General features: G+C 46.4%; 2 protein-coding genes across 2 annotated transcripts; both read left to right on the top strand.

The window, feature by feature from the left end:
* Positions 1–1,531: 1,531 nt before the first annotated feature.
* CD14 (CD14 molecule) lies at positions 1,532–4,461 on the top strand. The gene is made up of 2 exons (XM_052643426.1): positions 1,532–1,693; positions 1,784–4,461. Exons 1-2 carry the CDS (start codon positions 1,691–1,693, stop codon positions 2,900–2,902), a joined length of 1,122 nt encoding a protein of 373 aa, XP_052499386.1. The 5' UTR covers positions 1,532–1,690; the 3' UTR covers positions 2,903–4,461.
* Positions 4,462–13,376: 8,915 nt separating this feature from the next.
* On the top strand, positions 13,377–23,238 carry LOC128051022 (uncharacterized). The gene is made up of 10 exons (XM_052643523.1): positions 13,377–13,466; positions 14,023–14,142; positions 14,729–14,806; positions 15,073–15,155; positions 15,675–15,761; positions 18,529–18,662; positions 19,722–19,939; positions 21,799–21,963; positions 22,752–22,910; positions 22,993–23,238. The coding sequence occupies exons 1-10, from the start codon at positions 13,377–13,379 to the stop codon at positions 23,236–23,238; spliced, it is 1,380 nt and encodes a 459-aa protein (XP_052499483.1).
* The last annotated feature ends 134 nt before the right edge of the window (positions 23,239–23,372 follow it).

The following is a 23,372-nucleotide window of genomic DNA, read 5'->3' as shown; positions in this document are numbered from 1 at the left end:
TATAACCTTCACCCATAAATATCCTAAGCCCCTTTCCGTTGAGGAGGTAAATGTGAGATTTGTTTTTCCTGCTCCTCAGACACCTCAGGAACAAATCCTTTCTACAAACTTCAGTGTTTCAGTGTTTGGCTTAATGCCTGTTAGCCAAATGAACCTGGTTTGGTAACACTTCCCCACCCTCTGGGAAACTTGCTTTTCTTTTCTTGAAAGAGTAGGTGAATTACTAATTAGTCCTCATTCAACACAGGTCCAGCTTTTCCTTCCTAGGACATAGGAATTGTGCTGGGGAGAGGGCAGGAGAGAGCTAGGTGCAAGTGAGAAAATTATATTAGGAATATCTTGTTTCTCAAATTTCAGGATAGAGAAGTGGAAACTAAGAGAGTGAGGCACTTGGCCAATGTGTCTCTGTTCAACACATAGACTTCTCTACTTTCAAGAAAGCTGTTACTTTAAAAATTGTGAATCACCACATTCCACACCTGTTACATGTAACATTGTACATCAAGTATACTTCAATTAAAAAAAAAAACTATCAGGATTACCTTCTCCTAAGACAGACCTGGAGAAGGCAATGGCACCCCACTCCAGTCCTCTTGCCTGGAAAACCCCAAGGACGGAGGAGCCTGGTGGGCGGCAGTCCATGGGGTCTTGAGAGTCGGACAAGACAGTGACTTCACTTTCACTTTTCACTTTCATGCAACGGAGAAGGAAATGGCAACCCACTCCAGTGTTCTTGCCTGGAGAATCCCAGGGACGGGGGAGCCTGGTGGGCTGCAGTCTATGGGGTCGCACAGAGTCGGACACGACTGAAGCGACTTAGCAGCAGCAGCAGCAAGACACACCAAAGCTGGTCGATGAAGATTTCCGCTGTGTCTGTAACTTCCCTGGTGGTCCAGTGGTTAAGACTGCACTCCCAGTACAAGGGTGTGGACTTTCAATTCCTGGTCAGGGAACTAAGATCACACAAGCAGCAGGGCCAAAAAAAAAAAAAACCAACAACAACAAAAAAAAACACCTGTTACTTTCTTAATAAACACATTTAAAGAACAAGTCAGCACAAAACAAAAAAGGACGTGGGGGGAAGCTGTTCTTTAGACCAACTTCCTTCTCTCGAACTAGCCCTTGGAGTCAATAAATGAAGTTTGCAGTCTCTTCCACAAAATATCCAGTTAAATATCTGAGGATATTCAGGGAGTTGAATTTGGGTGACAGGAAGTTAATAAAAACCACCAAGACTAGGGAAAAGTTATGGAAAGTATCCAGGCTGAATCACTGGGATGGGGGCAGGGGACATTGAGAATCCTGGCCTGAGGAACTGGGGATCTCCTTTTCTCCAACCCAAACAAGCCTGGGGGCATCTGAGTCATCTGGGCACTGCCTGGGTCAGAGGAATAGAGGCCTCGCAAGATCCTTCCTGTTGTAGCCCCTCTCCTGGCAACATACTTCATTGCGAAATTTCCAGGAAGAGTAGCGAATGGGGTGGCTGGGAGGAAAAAACGTGGGGAGTGACAGGGTTCAAAGAAGGGGGAGCAGAGCGACATCACAAGGTTACATAAACTCTCAGAGGCTTCCAAAGAATAAAGACAGGTTTGTGGAGCCTGGAAGCCGGCGTGAGCCACTGTAAAGGAAAGAAGCCACAGTCCAGCCGACAACCAGAGAGAGAGGCAGAGCCTCTGAGGATCTACCGACTATGGTGAGAGTATGCTCTCCGGGCGGAAGCGTGGGCTCTCGGGGGAACCTTAGGAACCGGCTTGGGCCGCCCTGACCTCCGCTGTCTTTCCAGGTGTGCGTGCCCTGCCTGCTGCTGCTGCTGCTGCCGCCACTGCTGCGTGTGTCTGCGGACACGACAGAGCCCTGCGAGCTGGACGACGACGATTTCCGCTGTGTCTGCAACTTCACGGATCCGAAGCCTGACTGGTCTAGCGCCGTTCAGTGTATGGTTGCCGTCGAGGTGGAGATCCGTGGCGGTGGCCACAGCCTGGACCAGTTTCTCAAGGGAGCCAACACCGACCCGAAGCAGTATGCTGACACAATCAAGGCTCTGCGCGTTCGGCGACTCAAGCTGGGCGCTGCACAGGTTCCTGCTCAGCTTCTGGTCGCCGTTCTGCGCGCGCTCGGGTACTCTCGTCTCAAGGAACTGACGCTTGAGGACCTGGAGGTAACTGGCCCAACGCCCCCGACGCCTCTGGAAGCCACTGGGCCTGCCCTCACCACCCTCAGTCTCCGTAACGTATCGTGGGCAACAGGAGGTGCCTGGCTCGGCGAACTGCAGCAGTGGCTCAAGCCTGGGCTCAGGGCGCTGAACATTGCCCAAGCACACTCGCTTGCCTTTCCGTGCGCAGGGCTCTCCACCTTCGAGGCGCTCACCACCCTAGACCTGTCTGACAATCCCAGTCTCGGCGACAGCGGGCTGATGGCGGCTCTCTGTCCGAACAAGTTCCCGGCCCTCCAATATCTAGCGCTACGCAACGCGGGGATGGAGACGCCGAGCGAAGTGTGCGCGGCGCTGGCGGCAGCGAGGGTGCAGCCCCAAAGCCTGGACCTCAGCCACAACTCGCTGCGCGCCACCGCCCCGGGCGCTACCCGATGTGTCTGGCCCAGTGCACTAAGCTCTCTCAATTTGTCGTTCGCTGGGCTGGAGCAAGTGCCTAAAGGACTGCCGCCCAAGCTCAGCGTGCTTGATCTCAGCTGCAACAAGCTAAGCAGGGAGCCGCGGCGAGACGAGCTGCCCGAGGTAAATGACCTGACTCTGGACGGAAATCCCTTTCTGGACCCTGGAGCCCTCCAGCACCAAGACGACCCGATGATCTCCGGCGTGGTCCCAGCCTGTGCGCGTTCGGCCTTGACCATGGGGGTATCAGGAACCCTGGCGCTGCTTCAAGGAGCCCGAGGCTTCGCGTAAGGACGGGGGAAGAGCTGGGAGAGGAATGAATTGGCTCAGATCGCCCTGGCTCCGGGAGACCCTCGCCAGGACATCTCAACCAACCAGCCTTCTGCCCCATCCTTATTAAAATCTTAAATAGCAGATCCGTGTCATTCACTCAGCAGATGTTTACTGGGCACACTGCTGGGCAGGGAATCCATTATACTTAACTTCCTTCATCCTAACTTGCTAGAAACCGTACCGCCCCACCATAGAAAAGAACTGCGGGGGCAGAAGGGATAGGGAAGCATGTCTAGGGCTGTGTGGGAGAACCAAGGGTTTCCCTGCCATTCGAGGTTTTCTGAACAGATTACTAGAACCTGTGTTAAAGGATGTTTGAATGGTAAACATGCCTGGAAGGATACTGAATGTTTCCTCTCTGGTGCATTTTCCAGGAGCCAGCTGCTCTCTCTCCAAGGTAATAAAACCCGGAGCCATTTACTTATTCTTACTTATTCTTACTCCAGTGAGGAAAGACAGCTATGCCACTCATTCTACCTAAGCTCTGAGGTTTATAATTTCAGGGTTGCTCTCCTGTAGTGTAGAGCCCCTCTGCCCACAAAGGTACACTGATTTTCACTCTGTCCGGTAATAACGGGGAAGCTTGAGAATGGGGAACTGATGCAAGATGCTGTAATTTAACTTCTCTGAACCAGAGATTTAGCAATTACGTTAATATACAAATGTATGATTGTTCTTTGATTTGCAAACAGGATAACATCTTAGACCCTTCACAGCTTCTTTGGACCCCTGCACACGGCAATTAACAGTATATGTCCGCTGAACCACATTATCTCAGAGACCCAGGACATCAACTAAGAGGGACTGTTCCTTCTAAGGGTTCCTTCTTGGCCACATCAAGAAGGCAGTCACATCCATAAGGGATCTAGATATGCCTCAACGGGGACCTGAAGAGGAGTGGGGAGAGGCATGTAAACATAGCCCTTCTCCTGCCTGCCTCCCTCCAGTGTCCAGAACCACACAGATAGGAACAGAGAGTGCACATTATTACATTGATGGGAGAGTTACACAGGTCATCAGACTCAAAGAATCACAGGGACAGCTAAATAAACTGCCAATCTGTGTGGCCAAACCTCACTGGTTCCATTTTGTCAGTTTCATCTTAGGCCCACAATCCTGCCCCCTCCCCTCTCTGCACAACTGAGCTTTACTCTACTCACAAGAAGTGTACCCAAGCCAGACAAGTTACCTAACAGCTTTCACTCTTGCCTTCATCTGATATGAAAACTAGAAGGAAAAAAAAAAAGAAAACTGGAAGGATACCTTTTGCTGACACAGATGGTTAACGGTCATGAGACCCTCAGGGAGGAAAAAGCCCAGGTTCCCTTGGATGCAGATGTGCAGCTTACTTGGTAGTCAAATTCTGTTTTTAGCCTTGACCACTTTAAATCTCAGGTATCCCCGTCTCAGAGTGCATCTGTGAGTGCCTCTGGATCTTGGCTGTATGTAAATTCACAACACTCGCATTATGTAAGTAACATGGCTGTATGTCAGTACCCACAATAAACTTAAAACTGTACTTTATGGAGTTGCCTGCTTCGTTTTTTCATCTCAAAGTTCTTTCTCAGTCCGATGGATATTATTCAATATATCTGCCTCCCAACACTTTTGCATGTCAATAGTTTTCCCAATACCATTTTTTGAAAAGGCACTGAATGGACTTGGCACCCTTGTTGAAAATCATTTGACCATGTATGTCAGGTTTTATATCTGGGCTCTCCATTCAATGGTGGTGGTAGTGGTTTAGTCATTAACTTGTGTTTTTTTGCAACCCCATGGACTGTAACCTGCCAGGCTCCTCTGTCCATGGGATTTCTCAGGCAAGAATACTGGAGTGGGTAGCCATTCCCTTCTCCAGGGATCTTTTCAATGCTACTAATCAATATATCTGTCTTCATGCCAGTACCATACTGTTTGGTTACCTCGGTAATAAGGTGTGAAATCAGGACGTGTGAGGTCTCTAATTTTATTTTTCTTTTCAAGATTGCTTTGGCTTCGTGGGGTCCCTTGAGAGTCCATATGAATCTTAGGATGGATTTTTCTATTTCTGCAAAAAAAAGCCATTAGGTTTTGATAAGAATTTAATTAAATCTGTAGATTGTTTTGGAGAGTGTTGATATCCTAATAATATTGTCTTCCAATCCATGAACATGGGATGATTTTCCATCCACTTGTATCTTTTTTCATTCTTTCAGCAATTTTTGTAGTTTTCACTGTACATGTCTTTCATCTCTTTAATTTCCAAGTATTTTATTTTATTTTTTGATGATATTTTAAATGGAATTGTTTTTCTTAATTTCCTTTTCAGACTGTTCATTGTTAGTGTGTAGAAACTGCTGAATTGAAACAGACTGTGGGGACTTTTATCAGGTACTCTTGTACTTATTTTGGCTGTGCTGGGTCATCATTACTGCATGCAGGTTTTCTCTAGCTGTGGTGGGCAGTGTCTGCTCTCCAGTTAACAGAGCACGGGTTCAGTAGTTGCAGCGCGTGGACTCAGTAGTTGTGGTAGACAGACTTGCTTTGCAGCGTCTAGGAACTTCCCAAACCAGAGATCAAATGTGTGTCCCCTGCATTGCAAGGCAGATTCCTAACCACTGAACCACCAGGGATGCCCCAGGTACTCTTAACTACTCATGCATAGTGAAACTGATAGAAACAGACTCTTGGGTTAATTCCTACTTCCGAAGGCCCCTACATTGGACTTATCTACAGAGAGGGTTGCTGACCTCAAAGTCACCTTGAAATGACATTCAAACAGAGGAAACTGCACCTACACCAGGACAAGAAGAAGACAACATCAGAAGTAGACAGCTTACCTAAGATGCTAGGCCTGATCCATATGATCATTGATGTTTCCTTAACTTCTTGGACCTTTGCATATAAATCAAATGTTTTTCTATCATGGGCACGATTCTATGCTAGTTTTTTTAAAAAAATCAATCCAGTTGTTGTATTTATGGCCAAAAACCTGTGTTTAGTACTTCCAGATTACCTTGGTGGATTTCTCTACTCCAAGGCTCTCACTGGATGACCCTTAGGAAATTTACCTTGTTTTAAAATTTTTTAGAAATTATTTGGCTGCACCAGGTCTTAGTTGTGACACATGGGATATATGATTTTCCTTGGGGCATGCGGGATCTCTAGTTGTGAGGAGATTTACTTTAGAAGAAAGAAAGTTCAGTCCTGTCAAACCACTCTTGATATTACTAGGTGGGATCCTCTCACCTGGCCAATAAATAATACCTGCTGTGACCTTTGCCATAAATACGAATTTTCCTCTAAAGTTACTCAAGCTTAATCAGAGCAATAAGGAAAACTTCAGTGAAGGAATAAAACTTCCCACAATCATGGGATGGATTTATGTGGTTAACACAAGGCTGTGGTCATTTAAGTTTTAAGGTCCCCACAGTTGCAAGGAGTCACTCATAATTGGGCTTCCCTGGTGGCTCAGACAATAAAGAATCTGCCTGCAATGCAGGAGATCCTGGTTCAATGCATGGGTTGGGAAGAACCCTTGGAGAAGGGAATGGCTACCCACTCCAGTATTCTTGTCAGGAGAATTTCATGGACAGAGGAGCCTAGTAGGCTACAATCCATGGGGTTGCAAAAAGTCAGACATGCCTGAACAATTAACACTTTTATCTTGGAAACAATTAAATTATACTAAGAATAACCAGCCTAGCAACACTAGGAAACTGGACTGGGAGGCTTATGGACAGTGCCAATTAAAATTGGTACAGAACAGACTAAGTCAGATGACCTGAGGATATGCTGGGCTGCATCTAATGCAATTTTCTGGCTTAACTTTCACTTATGATTTTAATAATACTGCTAGCTATGTTATTTATACTTTGCCTGTTTCACAAGATTAGATTGTTTTTTCTTGCATAGCTAAATGTGTGACAGAGTCTCTGACAAAAATACATAGTTTTATATGAGATCAGTGATTGTAATAGTGTAACTCTAGATATGGGAAGATACAACAAAAGGGAATTTTTCCTAAACCGTATCATATTAGGAAGACAAGTGGTCCAGAGTCTTTTGATTACTGTTGGTAAGGCTTAGTTCAGTAACAGCACATTGAGTGGCCTATCAGTGAAATCTTCACCAGACCTAGGAATGAATCTTCCTAGCACTGTGGGACAAAATGGTCATGAAATGCCTCCCAAAGTATGGTTGAGATTGTGACCATGAGGAGGCCCTGTCAACTACAGATTGGCACTTGCCATCTGCCTCTACAAGGATTAAATCATGTGCTACTGCAATGGCTGATTTTCAGCATCCCCCAAAAGGAGTTCAGGGTGAAGAGCAGAAATGAGACACTGTGCTCAGGGAAAAACTGGTGGGACAGGTCTTCAGATAGTTGGATATTGTCAGGGGCTGATTTTATGAGCCTAATCCTTGTATCTCCTTATATTTAGAAGAGCACCAAAATCCTTCATGGTGATGACTGTTCCTTTTGACTAGCAGAAACCTTCTGGAAAAATATGTGCTTAACTCCATGTACTCTCCCTTCACCACAATCACATAGATGCTGACCTTCTCCCTTTCCTCTCTAGAGCAGTTTCTCAGAGCTATCTGAGGTGCTGTCTCCTGGACTGCAGTCCTCATTTTCCTCAAAAAAAACTTAACTTGCAACTGTCTTGTTGTGCATTTTTTTTAAGTCAACAAGACCTGGAATCAAAGAACACTGGGGATTAGAATACACAAACATCAAGCTATAAATACTTACTTGTGCTTAGCCATTACTACCAAAAGCATCATTTTTAAAATAAGCAGATGTGTGTCAATCAGTGCAAAATACAATAAAGACTTGTTAAAACAGAACAGTACTTTGTTTCAATGGCTATATAAAGGAGGTGGTTTTGTTTTTGTATACATCTGGTCTGACAGCAAGTTGTATTATGCATTTAAAGCAATACATGCCCTGAAAGCTTATGTTTTCAGTTGTGTGCTGAAATCAGAGACCGTCTTTTTTTTTTTTTTCTTTTTATTAGAGCCATACTAGTGAGTATGAGAAGGCAATGACACGCCACTCCAGTACTCTTGCCTGGAAAATCCCAGGGACGGAGGAGCCTGTTAGGCTGCAGTCCATGGGGTCGCTACAAGTTGGACATGACTGAGCGACTTCACTTTCACTTTTCACTTTCATGCAACGGAGAAGGAAATGGCAACCCACTCCAGTGTTCTTGCCTGGAGAATCCCAGGGACGGGGGAACCTGGTGGGCTGCCGTCTGTGGGGTTGCACAGAGTCGGACACGACTGAAGCGACGCAGCAGCAGCAGCAGTGAGTATGAAGTAATACCTCATTGGTTTTGATTTGCATTTCTTTAATGACCAAGGATTTTGAACATCTTCTCACACGTTTGTTGAGCTTCTTTGAATAAATATCTATTCAAATGTTTTGCCTAGTTTTAATTTTGTTTATCTTTTTGCATTTCACTGGTGTATAATGATGTTGAGCATCTTTTACTGCATATATCATCTTTGGAGAGATGGCTATCCAAATCTCTTCCTCATTTTTTCCTTGAGTAGTTTATCTTTTTGTTGCTGAGTTGTAGGAACTCTCTATCTATATCTTGGATACTAGATCACTGTCAGACATATAATTTGCAAATATTTTCTCCCATTTTGTTGGTTGTTTTTCATATTTTGATGCACAAACATTTTTAACTTTGATGAAATTCAGTTTATTATGTTTTCCTTTGTTATGCTTGCTTTTGGTATCATATTTAAGAATTCACTGCCAGATTATGTCATAAGGATTAATTTCTCTATTTTCTTCTATGAGTTTTATAGTTTTAACTCTTAAATTTAGGAAATTGATCAGTTTGAGTTAGTTTTTGTGTATGATCTGAAGTAAGGGTCCCGTTTCATTCATTTGTATCTGGATATTCAGGTGTACCAGTGCCACTTATTAAAAAGATTAATCCTTCTAATTAGGAGATAGATGGCCCCAGGCTGAACAGTTTCTCCCCTGTGGACAGAAACTCCATTAAGCAGGATGATGGAAGAGGCTGGGCTCTGCCCAGATAAGTGATAAAAGACCACATATTCTTGAAGTTAAGGAAACCTCCCTGCCTACACATGTGCAGAAAGGCTCCTTGGAGGTCAAAAAAGATGGAGCTGTCACCTCATAGTAAGTGAGGCAATCACCTATAGGCCTCTTCACTAGAATCCAACTTGGCTAAGAGATGCACATGCGCACATAGGAGAACCCTGAGATATACCAAATACGGGCTCAGAAGCAGGCCCAGCAAAGTGATTGGCCTAAGAAAACTTGGAAGAAATGCCCCAGAAAAGTGATTCAAGCTACGATGAGGGTGCGACTTTCTCTGAGCCCACCCGTAGGTCTACCCACATGTGCTATACTCTTTTTTGTCCTAATAAACTCTTGTTTCACTACTTTTCATCTTTGTGGGAATTCTCTTCTGCAAAGTCAAAAAATCAGGGCTTTGTCACTGACCACCGGTCTAGTGGCTAGGATCTGGTACCCTGACTGCCTAGTCCTGACCTTGATCTCTGGTCAGGGAACTGAAGCCCCATCTCAGGCCGCTGCAAGCAGAGGTCAGCCAAGATCATTTCCTCACTGAATGTTCTTGACGTCTTTGTCGAATCAGCTGTCCATAGAAACATGGGTTTATTTCTGGATACTTACTGCTCTTTGACTAATCTCTGCTTTTACGCCAGTACCACAGCATACTGTTCTATTACTCTTGCTTCACAATAAGTTTTGAAATCAGGAAGTATGAGTCCTCCAACTTTGTTCTTCTTTTATAAGATTGTTCTGACTATTCAGCATCTGTTGAAATCCATATGACTTTAGAAGGAGGAACAGTGGCTGAGAGTGAAGGAATGAAGGAACTCCAATATTACACTAACACTTTAAAAGAGGCTCAGAACACACCGAGGAAACCAGAATTGAAAGAGACACATGTACTCCATTGTTCACCGCAGCACTGTTTATAATAGCCAGGACATGGAAGCAACCTAGATGTCCATCAGCAGATGAATGGATAAGAAAGCTGTGGTACATCTACGCAATGGAGTATTACTCAGCCATTAAAAAGAATACATTTGAATCAGTTCTAATAAGGTGGATGAAACTGGAGCCTATTATACAGAGTGAAGTAAGCCAGAAAGAAAAACACCAATACAGTATATTAACACATATATATAGAATTTAGAAAGATGGTAACGATAACCCTGTATGTGAGACAGCAAAAGAGACACAGACATATAGAACAGTCTTTTGGACTCTGTGGGAGAGGGAGAGGGTGGGATGATTTGGGAGAATGACATTGAAACATGTATAATATCATATATGAAAAGAACAGCCAGTCCAGGTTCGATGCATGATACAGGATGCTCAGGGCTGGTGCACTGGGATGACCCAGAGGGATGGGATGGGGAGGGAGGTGGGACGGGGATTCAAGATAGGGAACATGTGTACACCCGTGGCGGATTCATGTGGATGTATGGCAAAACCAATACAATATTGTATTTAGCCTACAATTAAAATAAATGAATGTATATTATAAATAAATAAAAGAGGCTCAGAGAAAACAACGACCTGTCCTTTAGTTCAGTTACAAGATGTCGGAGGGGGAAGCCATCTAATCCTGAGACCACTTTTGCTTTTGGAACCAACCAAGATTGGGGAGAAGACAGTCAATCTGTGGCTGGGTGACATTTTGGTAGTAAAATATAATGACAGGCTGAAGTAATTAGTCTTTATTTTCACAGAACAGCTGGTGGTGGTTTAGTCTCTAAGTCGTGTCCGACTCTTGCGACCCCATAGACTGTAGCCCACAAGGCTCCTCTGTCCATGGAATTTCCCAGCCAAGCATACTGGAGTGGGTTGCCATTTTCTTCTCAACGGGACCTTCCAGACACAGGGATTGAATCTGGGTCTCCGATGCTCCAAGCGGTCTCCTGCACTGCAGGCAGATTCTTCACTGACTGAGCTACCGGGGAAGCCCACATAACAGCAACACAATGAGATAGAATAACAGGCATTGTTGCTAAGCGTACAGTATCGGTATTGATAGGCAAATGTATGGGAAAATACAAGCCTCCTATCCCTACCCCAAACTGATTCCTCCAAAGGTTAGGCATATTCATCTTGTTACTATTGCTCCACCTGTTATATAGATGTACACCGAATACTCCAATACTTTGGCCACCTGATGTGAAGAACTGACTCACTGGAAAAGACCCTGATGTTGGGAAAGATTGAAGGTGGGAGGAGAAGGGGAAGACAGAGGATGAGATGGTTGGATGGCATCACTGACTCAATGGACATGACTTTGAGTAAACTCCGGGAGTTGGTGATGGACAGGGAGGCCTCGCATGCTGCAGTCCATGGGGTCAAAAAGAGTCGGACCCGACTGAGCGACTGAACTGAACTGAACAAACTGAATACGGAATATAGATGGTCAGACAGGTATCATTCTTTTGGCTATAAGAGATCCTTGGTGAAAAACCAGAATAGTTTGTGATATAATGAACATATCTGGTCTTCGTCTCCAGTTACTAGCACAAAGCTTCAAAAACCTTTGTAATTACCTAAGCAATAGGAATCTCTTTGTTATGCTAATGAGATAACTTCCGGCAGGGTCCCTATATAGCTTCAGGATGGAGGAGGTTGCTCACCAGAAAAAATAAAAAAGAAAAAAAACTATTCAGGGACTTTGCCTGGCAGTTCAGTGATTAAAACTCTGAGCTTCCACTGCAGGGTGCGCAGGTTAGATCTCTAATAAAGGAACTAAGATCTCGCAGGCCACTAGTGCAACCAAAAACAAAAACAAAAATTGCAGATAAAAGGGCTGGAGTTGGATTCAGTCATATAATTTATGATTTAATTAATCATGACTCATTGAAATATGCGGGACAATGAGGCTCAGGGAGCTTCCTGGTTGGTGAACATACTGATGTACTGGGAAGGCACACCCTCACTCCATAGAGACAGGAGATCCTTCACTCAGAACCCTCCCAGGCCTTGTCCAATGTCGACATAAAAAAGTGACTGAGCACAGCACAGCTGAGTTCTGTAAGTCATTCTAGCAAAGTATGGAAGCTGCAGAAGAGTCTGAAGTTAGGGCAGTCTTACTGCAACTGTGTCCTCACCTGTGAAGTTTGGCCAGACCCTGGGGATCTCATGACAGAAGCAGTTTCATCCTACATGGAACATGATTCAGTCACAGAAAGGAAAGAAGTACTGATAGATGTGTTAGGGAGTTAGAATGGCAAACAGGAGTCCAGAATGGCAGTGGCTAAAAGACAAGGAAAGGAAAAGCCCGCGAAAATGGAACAAAAGAAGGTCCGAGGACTGGAGTGAGGAGCTCAGGTGGAACAAACAGCACTCCTGGCTGGCCCAGCTTACACAGGGCAGGCCCGGGGGGAGGAAGAATCACATAAAAAGAGGAGCCAGAGGGCCGCGGTCTCTCTCTCCCCCGCGCGCCAGTGCGCTCCCCCACTCTCTTCTCTTCAAGTCTCTGGATCAGCATTCCCTCATGCCTCGAGGATGTATTTTCCTGCTATTTTCTAAATAAAATAGAGCTGTAACACCGAGCTGTAACACTGATCTAAGAGTTATAACATGGTGTATTCGAGACCTGAGAGCTATAACATGGTCCGTTGGAGAGCTGTGACCCGCCGAGGTCTCTAATGTCTGTTGCTTCAAATTTTTGTTGAGAGGAGACAGAAGAACCAAGGAGCATACATTGGGCTGACAGGTGCTACAAGCCAGTCACGAAAAGAGCACATGTGAGTCCACTTCCACGCCGTGTCCAGAACAGGCGAGCCTAGAGAAACAGAAAGTTGTCAGTAGATGAGTGACTGTTTCAGCGTCAGCATAGGGTGGGGCGTAGTGAGGCTGCAGTAAAGAAGGTCCAGTTCCTTTATAAAGGGATGCAAATGTTTTCAAATTAACTGTGGTGATAGTTATACATGCCTGCAAACTTACCAAAAACCACTGAAACACACACTTTAAATGGATGAATTCTATGGTATTTGAATTCTCTCCCAATGAAGCTATCATTGTTTTTTTTTAAAAAAAGAGTGGTATCTTTTATAAATACATACTGAAATAGCTATGTGTGAAATATAAAGTGTCTGAGATATGCTTCAGAAGAATCCACTAGGGGTGGAAAGGGGAACAGAAGAAATAAGACTGGCTGTTAAGTTGATAATGGCTGAAGCTGAGTGCTTGGAGTTTCATTAAACTATTCTCTTCACAGTTAATGTCTGAAAATTTCAGAAGAGGAAAAAAAGAAAACTTCCATGCAACAGTCTGACTCACTCAGAAAATAGAGGACTGTCCCTCCTTAGTTATTGTTTAGAGGCCCTGCCCAGAGCCCTCAGGTTGGGGAGATGAATTATTGAGGGGAATCTGAGAGGCACAGAAGCCATGGACTGTGGAGAGGCGATGGGCACAGGGGCCCCTTTGGGCCAGGGCCCCTCAGCCCCTGCAGCCCTCACTGACAACCCACAGGCCCGGTTGACCGTGGTGGTGGAAGTAGAGAGGACAAGATCTGGTAAGAAGCCCCCACACATTCATCTCAGAAGTAACACAGCCTGGGAGCACCTCCTGGGAGAGGGGGAGGGCAAGGCCATTTCACTGGGAAACTAAGGCAAAGGTTGAAGGCAGGACTTGGGGGTCCCAGGAGCTCAGTTTCCCCCAGGAGAGTTGACATGAAGTCCACCTATCTCAGGCCCCAAGGAGACCTGCTTCCCTACGCTCCTTCTTGAGGGGGCCAAGAGCATCCGCCTACTTCAGCCTGAGCCTCTGGAGTGTCAGGTAGATACAGGCTGGGCTGGGGTGTGTGTGAGTACAGGGGAAGATGGGAGTGACACTGTTGACTCCTGTCTCTGCTCGCAGGAACAATGCATCACCTTTGATAGAGTCCTGGGTTCTGATGCTGCTCAGGTAGGGGTGTCGGATAGGGTGATGGGAGGTGGTTGGGAGCACTCAGAACCCTTGATCCTGAGGTGCTGAGTATTTCCCAAACTCTTTGCTCAGGGCGGGCTGGGTCAGGGCACCTGAGTTGGGGGTGTGCCTGTGTCTCCGGCAGGAGGCGGAGCAGGAGCTGCTAGCACGAGTCCGGCCCACACTGGGCTCCGTGGGCCGAGGGTACAGTGTGGCCCTGCTGCTTCGGGGTCGGGAAACGGAGGCGCCCCGGCTCGTGCCTCAGGTGAGTCCCAGAGAAGGCATCAGGCATAGCTGTTTCGAGACTCACATGTTGCCTCCTCCAGGAGACCTCCAAGAACTTTCCCCTCCCCACCCTAGCTGGACTAGATGTCCCTCCTCGGGGTTCCTATAGCACCCCAGAGTCCATACAGGTTGTTTTGCCAGCATCAGTCATGAAGCTGTTGAGAGGTCAGGGAAGGTGGGAGGCTGGGGTATATAGGGTGTGGGTCAGGGAGGGGTGATGTACAAACATCAAATACTCAGGCAAATCTGATTTTCACTGTTCTTACTAACACTGATAATAAAGTTGAACGTTTTGTTTTTAGGCTTCATCAGAATGCCCCCAAACTAAAATAATTGCCTCAAAACCTTGTCATGAGCCCCTACCCTTGCAAACACCAGGTCCCACTGAAAATATCTGCTCTCTTGTCTGGCTTCCTGTGAACCATGAGCCCTGGGGCTGTTTTCTGCCTTGGCCACCATGTCCATGGCACCTAGCACAGGGTCAGGCATAGACTTCGCCCTCGGGAAATGTTGAAAAAGAAATTAATCCTTTCTCAATCTGCACTGAACCCCTTTCTCCACTTCAGCTGCTACAGGTGCTGTTTGAAGAAGCTCTGCCCCTCAGGGGCTCTGATGCTGTGCTTAGCACTCTTAGCCTAGTTCAGGTGAGGCCCTGGGGAAGGGGAAACCTGGGGCACCAAAGCCACGGTGATGCTGCCATAGAGCCCGAGACACGAGGGAAACCTGAAGGGCTTGGGTCTCTGCTGCTCACCAGTGTTGGCTTGCCTTGCTGGGCTCTCCTGTTTTCTGCCTGAAACGGCTGGATTTTGGTGTCCTGCTTGGCTCACAGGGCCCCAATGGGAGAGTCACATGAGCCAAAGTCTGAGTAAACATTTGGTTCGTAACAGATGTTGTGCTTGTGTGATCTCAGCTCAGCGCCAACAGGAGGATCCGGGATTTGCTGACTCCAGGGGCAGGGAACCTATCCGTGCTGGATGTGGCTCCTCTGGGCTTGTGAGTGTCCAGAGCCCAGTGAGGTCTGAGAGCGCTTATCTTTAGGCAAGGCTGACACCCAAAACCAAGTTATTGGCGGCTTCTGCCCACTGCCACTCCAAGGAAGAGAGGCTCTGAACTCGGGGTCATGCTTACAGGGCCTGGGTTTGCCCCCAGGACTCCCTCTCACAGTCTTCCCTTCATCCCTCTCACTCTTCTCTCCACCCCATCCACTTATACCTCCTCAGCTCTGTCATCACCACCCCAGGTGACCTGGGCATCTCACCGAGCAGAACTCCTGCTTATCCATCTATAAAATGAGAGGAATCCCAACTACCTTGTTCCCCACACTGGGCAGATAATAGGAGAAAAAAATAAGATCATGAGGATGAGAGGCTTCTAGGGGACATACTGAGCTTGAAGCCTTGGGGGTGATTCTTATAGGCTCTAGGGATGCCCATGGGCTCCCCATGTAGAGATTCTGGGGGCTGGACAGAACCCCTGTGCTTAGGAGCTGAGTCCAGGGTTCCCTTCCTCCAGGGTGGTGGAAAATGCCAGTGAAGTAGAGGTATCGGACTCAAGAGCTGCCTCAGAGCTGTACTTGCGGGCTGCATGTGGAGAAGGCAGGTGAGGACAGGAGAACCCCTGTCACTCCCCCAACCCCGCCCTGGTCGTTTGGCCTGAGCCTATGGTCTCCATCACAGGAGCTGCTCTCTGCTCACTGTCACCATGTCCTGCCTGGCGCCTGACCCTTCTGAGGGGCCTGGGACCCAGGGGATGTGGCAAGGAGCCTTGCGGATCCTGCAGCTTCCAGGAGAAGTGTAAGTCACATGGGGGTTTTTAATAGCTTTAAGGAAGGGTTGGGGAGAGGGTGGCTGAAATATGGATGTAGAGGCCCAGGCCAGCATCAGAGTCTCATCTTTTCCTCATCTCTGACATGCTCAAGGATTTGCTCCCTTTAGTATTTCTTGTAAAGCAGGTCTACTAGCAATGAACTTCCTCAAACTTTTTGTTTATCTGGGGATATCTTATTTCTTGCCAGATGTAGAAATTTTAGTTGACAGGTTTTTTTTCCTTTCAACATTTTAACTATGTTATCGCACTGCCTTTTGGGATCCATGGTTTCTAATGAGGAATTGGTTTTTAATCTTATTGAAGATCCTTTGTGCATAGTAAGTCTTTCATAAGTTTGGGCTAATTTTGGAGCATTATTTCTTCAGATATTCTTTCTGCCCTTTTCTCTTTCTTTTCTCCCTCTGGGTCTCCCATTATGTATATGTGTGTACACTCGATGGCAGCCAACAGGTCTCTCAGGCTCATTTTCCCTTTTTTTTTTTTTTTCTTTCTTCTCCTCAGACTGAATAATTTTATTTGACCTATCTTGGAGAAGGAAATGGCAACCCACTCCAGCATTTGTGCCTGGGAAATCCCATGGATAGAAATGTCTGGCAGGCTACAGTCCATGGGGTCACAAAGAGTAGGATATGACCTAACTAAACCACCACAACCACACCCAGATTTACTTGCTCAGATCTGCCCTCTAGTGAATTTTAAATTTCAGTTATTGTACTTTTCAGCTCCAGAGTTTCTCCTTGGTTCCTTTTTATGATTTCTATCCTATTGATAATCACTGAGACATCATTTTCTTGATTTAGTCTTCTGAAAATATCTAAGACAGTTGATTTAAATTCTTTGTCTACTGAATCCAGTGTCTGCTTCCTCAGGGGCAGATTTTATTCATTTCTTTTTCTTTTTTCCCTTTGAGTGAGCCATATTTTCTTATTTACATGCCTCATAATTTTTTTTCTGGAAACTGGTCAATTTGAGTATTTTTGTGAAGACTGTATTATTTACTGTGCTGGTCCCTTAAGTCTCCATTCTTTTTCCTCAGTGATCTAACATTTTAGATATGATAACCTGGTAACTGTAAACATTGGATTCTCCCTCCTTTCCAGGGTTTGACTTGTTGCTTACTGTGGGTATCAGCCATCCATTTACTTAGTTACTTTTCCAAACAATTTTTGCAAAGACTGTACTCCTTGTAGTCACTGAAATCTTCATTCTGTTATCTCAGTGCTTAGCCAATGACACAGAATTTCCTAACCTCCAAGAATGCATCTCCACCTCAAAAAAAAGATAGGAAAGGGAGGAAAAAGAAGAAGGAAGAGAGGAAGGGGAAAGGGAATGAGGAGAGAGGAATTAAAGGCAGCAGGAGGTGGGAAGGAGGATAAGAGAAAAAAAGGAGGAAAGACAAAGAAAAAAAATCCTCTAGGTTTCTACACACTGACTTTGTGTTGGGTCCGTCCTTCAGTGCTCAGCCAGGCCATTTACTGCTCTGCCTTAGCTTTACATCCTGCTTGCGCTGAGCCCTCAATCAGCCAGAGGTGAAAGCCTATGGTCCTTTCAGGTCTTTTCTTACCGTACACACTGCCTCGGACACGTGTGTGACTTTCTAGGTCCGCTAGTACACATGGCAACTTTTCAAAAACTCTTATTCCCCCAAAATTTCACTACCCAACTTTTCTGCCTAGTCTTTTCATGTGTCGACTACTTGCCCTGTTATTTATTTCTTGTTCTTTCATCTCTCAAAGTTTGGAGGGACCACCCTCTGGCATAGCTCCTCTGCCCCAAGAAAATTCTAAGACAAGGGAAACAAAAGGAAACTCCTTTTGTCAGTCCTTTGTGTGAAACCCAGACAGTCAAAACAAACACAATTCCTTGGGAATGAGATCTACTCTGCTCTTTTCAGAACCAGGTACCACCATCAGAAATGTGGGCTGTACTGGGGAGAAGGTTGGGGGTAAAGTCACTTAAAAACACCACAAAGATCTCTAACCATAGTAAAGTTGCCTTTCTCCTGGTTAAACTTCACTTGATTGCTGTAAATCTTTGACTAACTCCTAGAGTTTCAGTAGGGTTGATTCTGACCATTTTTTTTGCCAGATGCTTCTGAGAAGGGACAAAACCCTAGAGTCCCCTGTTCTGCCATTTTTGTTAATGTCACCTTGCTTTGCCATTTTAAAATTGGGTTGCATTTTTATGTATGTATGTATATCTCCCCTGCAATGGAAGCACACAGTCCTGACCACTGAACCACCAGAGAATTCCCCAAGTTGTACTTTTATTACTGAAGTGTAAGAGTTCTTTATATATTCTGGATACAAGTCCCTTGTCAAATGTGCAATTAAATTCTTTTTTACTATGAGGATGTATTATTTGTGTAACTTAAAAAATAATAAAATAAAGATCTATACAAGGTCGCAAATCTGTCTGGTGGTACACAAAAGTGACTGGAAATAGTCAACCTTTCATCAGAGTGTGATCTGTGCCAGTTCTCTCTCCACCTACCAGTAGGCATCTCTTTTCTTCCTCCCTCCCTCCCTCCCTCTGGCAGAGACTGTCCCCTGCTGCAGGTACTAGCTGGCAACGTGGCTGGTGAAGAGGTGGAGGGCTCTCTGACCTGGATTGTCTCATGGCTTCTGGAAGGAAACAACTACAGTGGCCTTCTTCTTCGCCTGGATCCTCAAGGTGGCTTGGGGTAGGGTGTGGTTTCTTTGGGAAGCTCTAGGATCTGGCATTACCTGTCACCCAACCAGTTGCAGCACCAACCCTAGCAAGCCCAGAAAGGGATGGGAGGGCCAGGATTCAGAAAAGTTGCAGAAGGGTTCAGCTACCAAAGCCTGGAAAGGCAGGGCCAACAGTAAAAGCCTCACCCTTTCAGTGGCCTTCAATGGTGTATCAAGCATTTTTATGCTGACTAAAACCTCTGATTATTACCACAACCTCATGAAGCGGATCAAATCTATGGGTGAGGAAAGGAAGACAGGTTTAATTTATAAACGAGGAAAAGGAGGATCAGAGAAGGGAAGGTGCTTTCCTATTTTCACACACTCTTTAAAAGATCAGGACTCTGTGAAATATGATGTCAGAGATATGGAAGAGGTCAAGTGGAGGGTATAGAACAAGCAAGAATGTTCTTAAGTTGATAATTGTTGAAGCTGGATAAGAGAATGGACCTCCCAGACTCTGCATATGTCTGAACTTTTCCGTTAATAAGAGTGAAAAAAAAAAAGTCTGGTGCTCTGTCTCCAAAATCAACAGACATACATTCATTTGGCCAATGTATTCCCAGACCTCACCCTATGTCAGGCCCTGTGGAATGAGGAAAATAAGTTGGGGCGGTCCACATTCTCAAGGACAAAGCAGGGAGTAAAAGAAGTGTGTTTATGTACAGACCAGTTTGGGATCATGGTTAAGGGCACAGGCTTTACTGTCAGACAGAACCTGGCTTGAGTTTCAGCTTTGCCACTCACCAGGGAGTTGTTTGACTTCTGAGCTCCAATTGCCTCATCTGGAAAATGTGGAGGGAGGCAGAGTAAACCAGAGTTGCTGCCTCATTGGAGCATTGTGTGGATAAAAGGAGACAATCCACAGAAAGCCTTGGCACAGTACCATCAGACACATGTAAATGCCTGATAGGTGTTAGCTATTTTTATGAAAAATACTCTTAATAAAAATTAAAAGTATTACGAACAGTGTGCTTTGGATCTCAGAGGAAGGAGAGATTCATTCTGTGTCTCCCCTTAGGCAGCCCCCTGAGCTTGTTCCAGTCTGCTTTGTTGGGGGCCGCAGGAAGGAGGAGGAAGGTGAAACATGTGAGGCCCACCCTGTGGGATGCAGTAGAAGAGGCCCGGGCCCGCCGAGCTGGTCTGAAGAGCCTGCGATCAGGCCTCCTTAGGGACGCCCTGACAGACAGTGGGCTCAGCCAGCTGGGCAGGGCACTGCGGGAGCTGCATGTGAGCAAGGTGAGGCCTGGGAGTGCCTGAGCCAGCGATGGCCAGAGACTACCCAGAATCCTTTCTCTGTAGGTGGTAAAAGCCTGGAGCCAGCGCTGGGGAAGCTGGATGCTCAAAGCAGTCAAAACTGAGGCTGCGGGGTTCCCAGAACCACAGGTACATCTTCTCATCCAAATTCTTGGGAGCCCTATTGATGTCTGCTGCCTTATTCTGTATATAGCACACTGTAAGGCAGCCCTTCCTTCATTCATTAATGTTCTCATTCTCAAACATTTACACTGACCATTCACTATGTACTGGGTATAACAACATGCAGGCCCTGGGAAACCCCTGTCCTCATGGAGTTTTCAATCCTCTGGAGAGAAACTATTACTCCGTGATCAGTGCTCTGAAGGGCTTATCCGAAGGGTTCTATGCAGGCATGTAAGTTAGTATTGGCAAGAGAGGAAAGGTGATCTCATGGAAACTTGAAACCTGAAGGAAGTGACTAGCAAAGATGAATGAAGGACATTCCAGGCAGAGAAAATAAGAGGAAAAGTCTCAGAGGTAAGTCCTTGGTCTCTTTGGGGGACTGCAAGTAGCTCAATTTGCTGGAGTATAGAGTTTGAGGAAGAAAGTCCAGAGAGAAGGATTGGTGAGTGAAGCAGGGGCCTGGTCATGCAGGTCTTTGTAAATATTTTGAGATGTTTTGGACTTTGCCTTGAAGGTCAAGGGAAGCCGCAATTTATTTTAAACAAGGATGACAATACTGCTCCCACTTTTCAGCAAACGGAAACTCAGAGAAGTGATGTGAGTAATCCAGGGTCTCTAGGGTCATCAAAGGCAGCAGAGGTGCAGACATCCAAGTCTTCAGACCCAGGATAAGGCTTTCGTTCTCTTAGGATGCATGGCCTCCCTTGGGCAGAAGGTGGCACTGTCTTCCATGATTTGTCAGGGTGGCTAGAAGGTCGCCTCTGTCCAACTTCTCCTGGTCCTTCCCTTTTCATAATTACTTAGTACTCATTTTTTACAGCCCTGGGCCTTGGGGATTAGGCCTATAAACTCCAAGTTATTGAACAGAGCTGGCCACTGCTTAGGGCTTTGGGTGCCTTTTCTCATTTAATGTTCTTTACAACTTTTATCAGCTCCACTTCATGGATAAGAAAACGGAGGCTCAAAAGACTAGCCACCTGCTTGAGGTCATATAGCTAAGAAAAGGGGGTGGGGTGGGGCTGGGACCTTGATCCTGGGAGGAAAGGTACAGACTTCTCACTCATAATATTATTCTCAGCAGGTGACACATTCAACAGCAAGCCCCAGCCCAGGTCTCCAGAAGGAGCCTCAAGGTGACGCTGGTGCTTGGGGTTTAGCTGGAGGTCCTCTCCATCTTTTGGTTACTTAACTGCATTCTCCTCCAGTGGCAGGAAGAACAGCATCTATAGGACCTGATCTCCACCAAATGCATCCACTCAGGGACTCTGAGGAACAGGTAATAACACCTCATGTACCCCAGAACAACTGGAAGTAAAGAGTCACAGAGAGCCAATAACATGTCTCCTGCTTACCTTGCCCTCACATCAGGGAGAAATGCAGAGCTTCTGGCAGATAAAGGGCCTGTAGAGCTATTGGATTCCTAAGGATGGGCATGGGAAGGGGCTGTTTCCCTACTAGGGCCTCCATGGCACCTCTTGGCGGAAATTGGTATCTCTCCTCTTCCCTCACGGCCTGAGTCTCTGTCCAGGGGACAGGTTCTTCCAGGCCAGCTAGCCTCCTGATGTCATTCTAGGGCCTGCCTTGGTAATGGGGCTCTGCTGGAGAGGTTGGGCCCTTTATCCCAAGACTGTGTGCACACATGGGCTTCTGACTGAGCCTAGATCGATATCATGTAGGCCCAGCAGGCCCCGGATGTGGCCCTACACTTCTTCTTGGCTCAGGCCGAGAGGCACAGACTGCGAGAACAGCACCAAGCGTGGATCCAAGAGGAGGTGAAACATATGGAACAGGAGGAAGAGGTGGTGGCGGGTGACCAGGCCAAAGGCCTGCTGGCTGAAGAGGTGAGGAGGGTCCAGTTGGGGACTTAAGGCTTCTAACCTGGCCAGGCAGGGGGCTGGGGGCTGGGATCTACCCTCAAAGACTGGGCGGCACCCTCTCTCATGGCCCTCACAGCTTTGCGGGGGACACATGAGGCAATCTCAGTGCTAAGTGCTGTGAAAGAGGGAGCTAGTGACTCACTGGAACAAAGAAGTGTACCTGGACCAGGCTGGAATGGAGCAGAGATGGCATCTAAGCTGAGGTGTAAACGACAAACAAATCAGCCAGAGATATGCACTAGATTCAGATCCACAGGGCAGTTTGTGCTCACATAGAGGCATCCAGTGAAGGTAACTTGTTTAAACAAGAAACAATACATGTGTGCACAGAGGTGGGGTCAGGGGAGATAGGAGACATGTTTTGAGAAGAGAATTCCGTAGGAGCCAAAGTCCAAAGGGAAGCAATGGCAGAGTAGGTTCTGGGTGTTGCGTATTTTCCATCTGGCTGGAGCCTGGCAGGTGTGGTCAGAGGCAAAGCTAAAGAGACCAGCTGGTGTCAACACTCTGGATTTGGACTTTACACCAAGGATGATGGTGAACTGTTGAAAGGCATGTCATCTCAGTCCTGTCCCTCACTAGTCATGTGAATTTGAGCAAGTTAGGTCACTTCTCTGATCCACTGTTTCCAAATCTATAAAATGGCAACTATCTCAAAGGTTATCATTAGTTCAATTAAATCATAATAAAAAGTATGTAGAGCCGAGCCTGGCACACAGGCTGGACTCCACGGAGAGCATGTGTTATCACTGAAGGACTCCAAGGAGAGGCAGAGATGGCACCGGGAGCAGACAGTGCTGAGATGTCAGCTGGAGGCCCTTAAGGCAGAACGGGATGCCGCAGAGCAGGACCTGACAGCCCTCTATGACCTACACGTGCAGGCTGCCCGGGCTCAGACACGCCATGTGCTGCAGGTCAGTTGGGAGAGACAGAGGGCAGGCCTTGAGCTGGTCCCAAGGCTACCTGACTGATGGGAATCTTGGAATGTGGGCACAGGTATTTCGAGCCTGGCAGGGCCTCTGCGAGGAGCAGGCCATGACCACAGAGCATCACTACCGCAGCCTGCTGGCTGGCATCTTGCAAGACTCCATCAGCTTGGCCACACAGAACCAGGAGCTCCAAGCCCAGAATAAGCAACTTCGGCAGACTGGGCTGGCAGAGGTCGTACTGGATACCTGCCCTGAGGAGAAATCTGGTGATCAGGAATCCAGCAGGGGCACTTTCTTCTCTCCTCATTTGTAAAAGTCCTAGAAGGGAGAGGAAGTTGGGACACAACAGCCAAGCTTACCTCTACTAGATAAATAATCACATCACTAACCAGGGCGCATTGTGCCAGTCCCTGCTAAACGCCTAATATCCCTTATTTGATTTAGAGA

This window comes from Budorcas taxicolor, chromosome 7 (genome assembly GCF_023091745.1).
Source record: "Budorcas taxicolor isolate Tak-1 chromosome 7, Takin1.1, whole genome shotgun sequence".
NCBI classification, from domain to species: Eukaryota; Metazoa; Chordata; class Mammalia; order Artiodactyla; family Bovidae; genus Budorcas; species Budorcas taxicolor.
The sequence above is the reverse complement of the archived record's forward strand: the minus strand, read 5'-3'. Positions and strand labels throughout refer to the sequence as shown.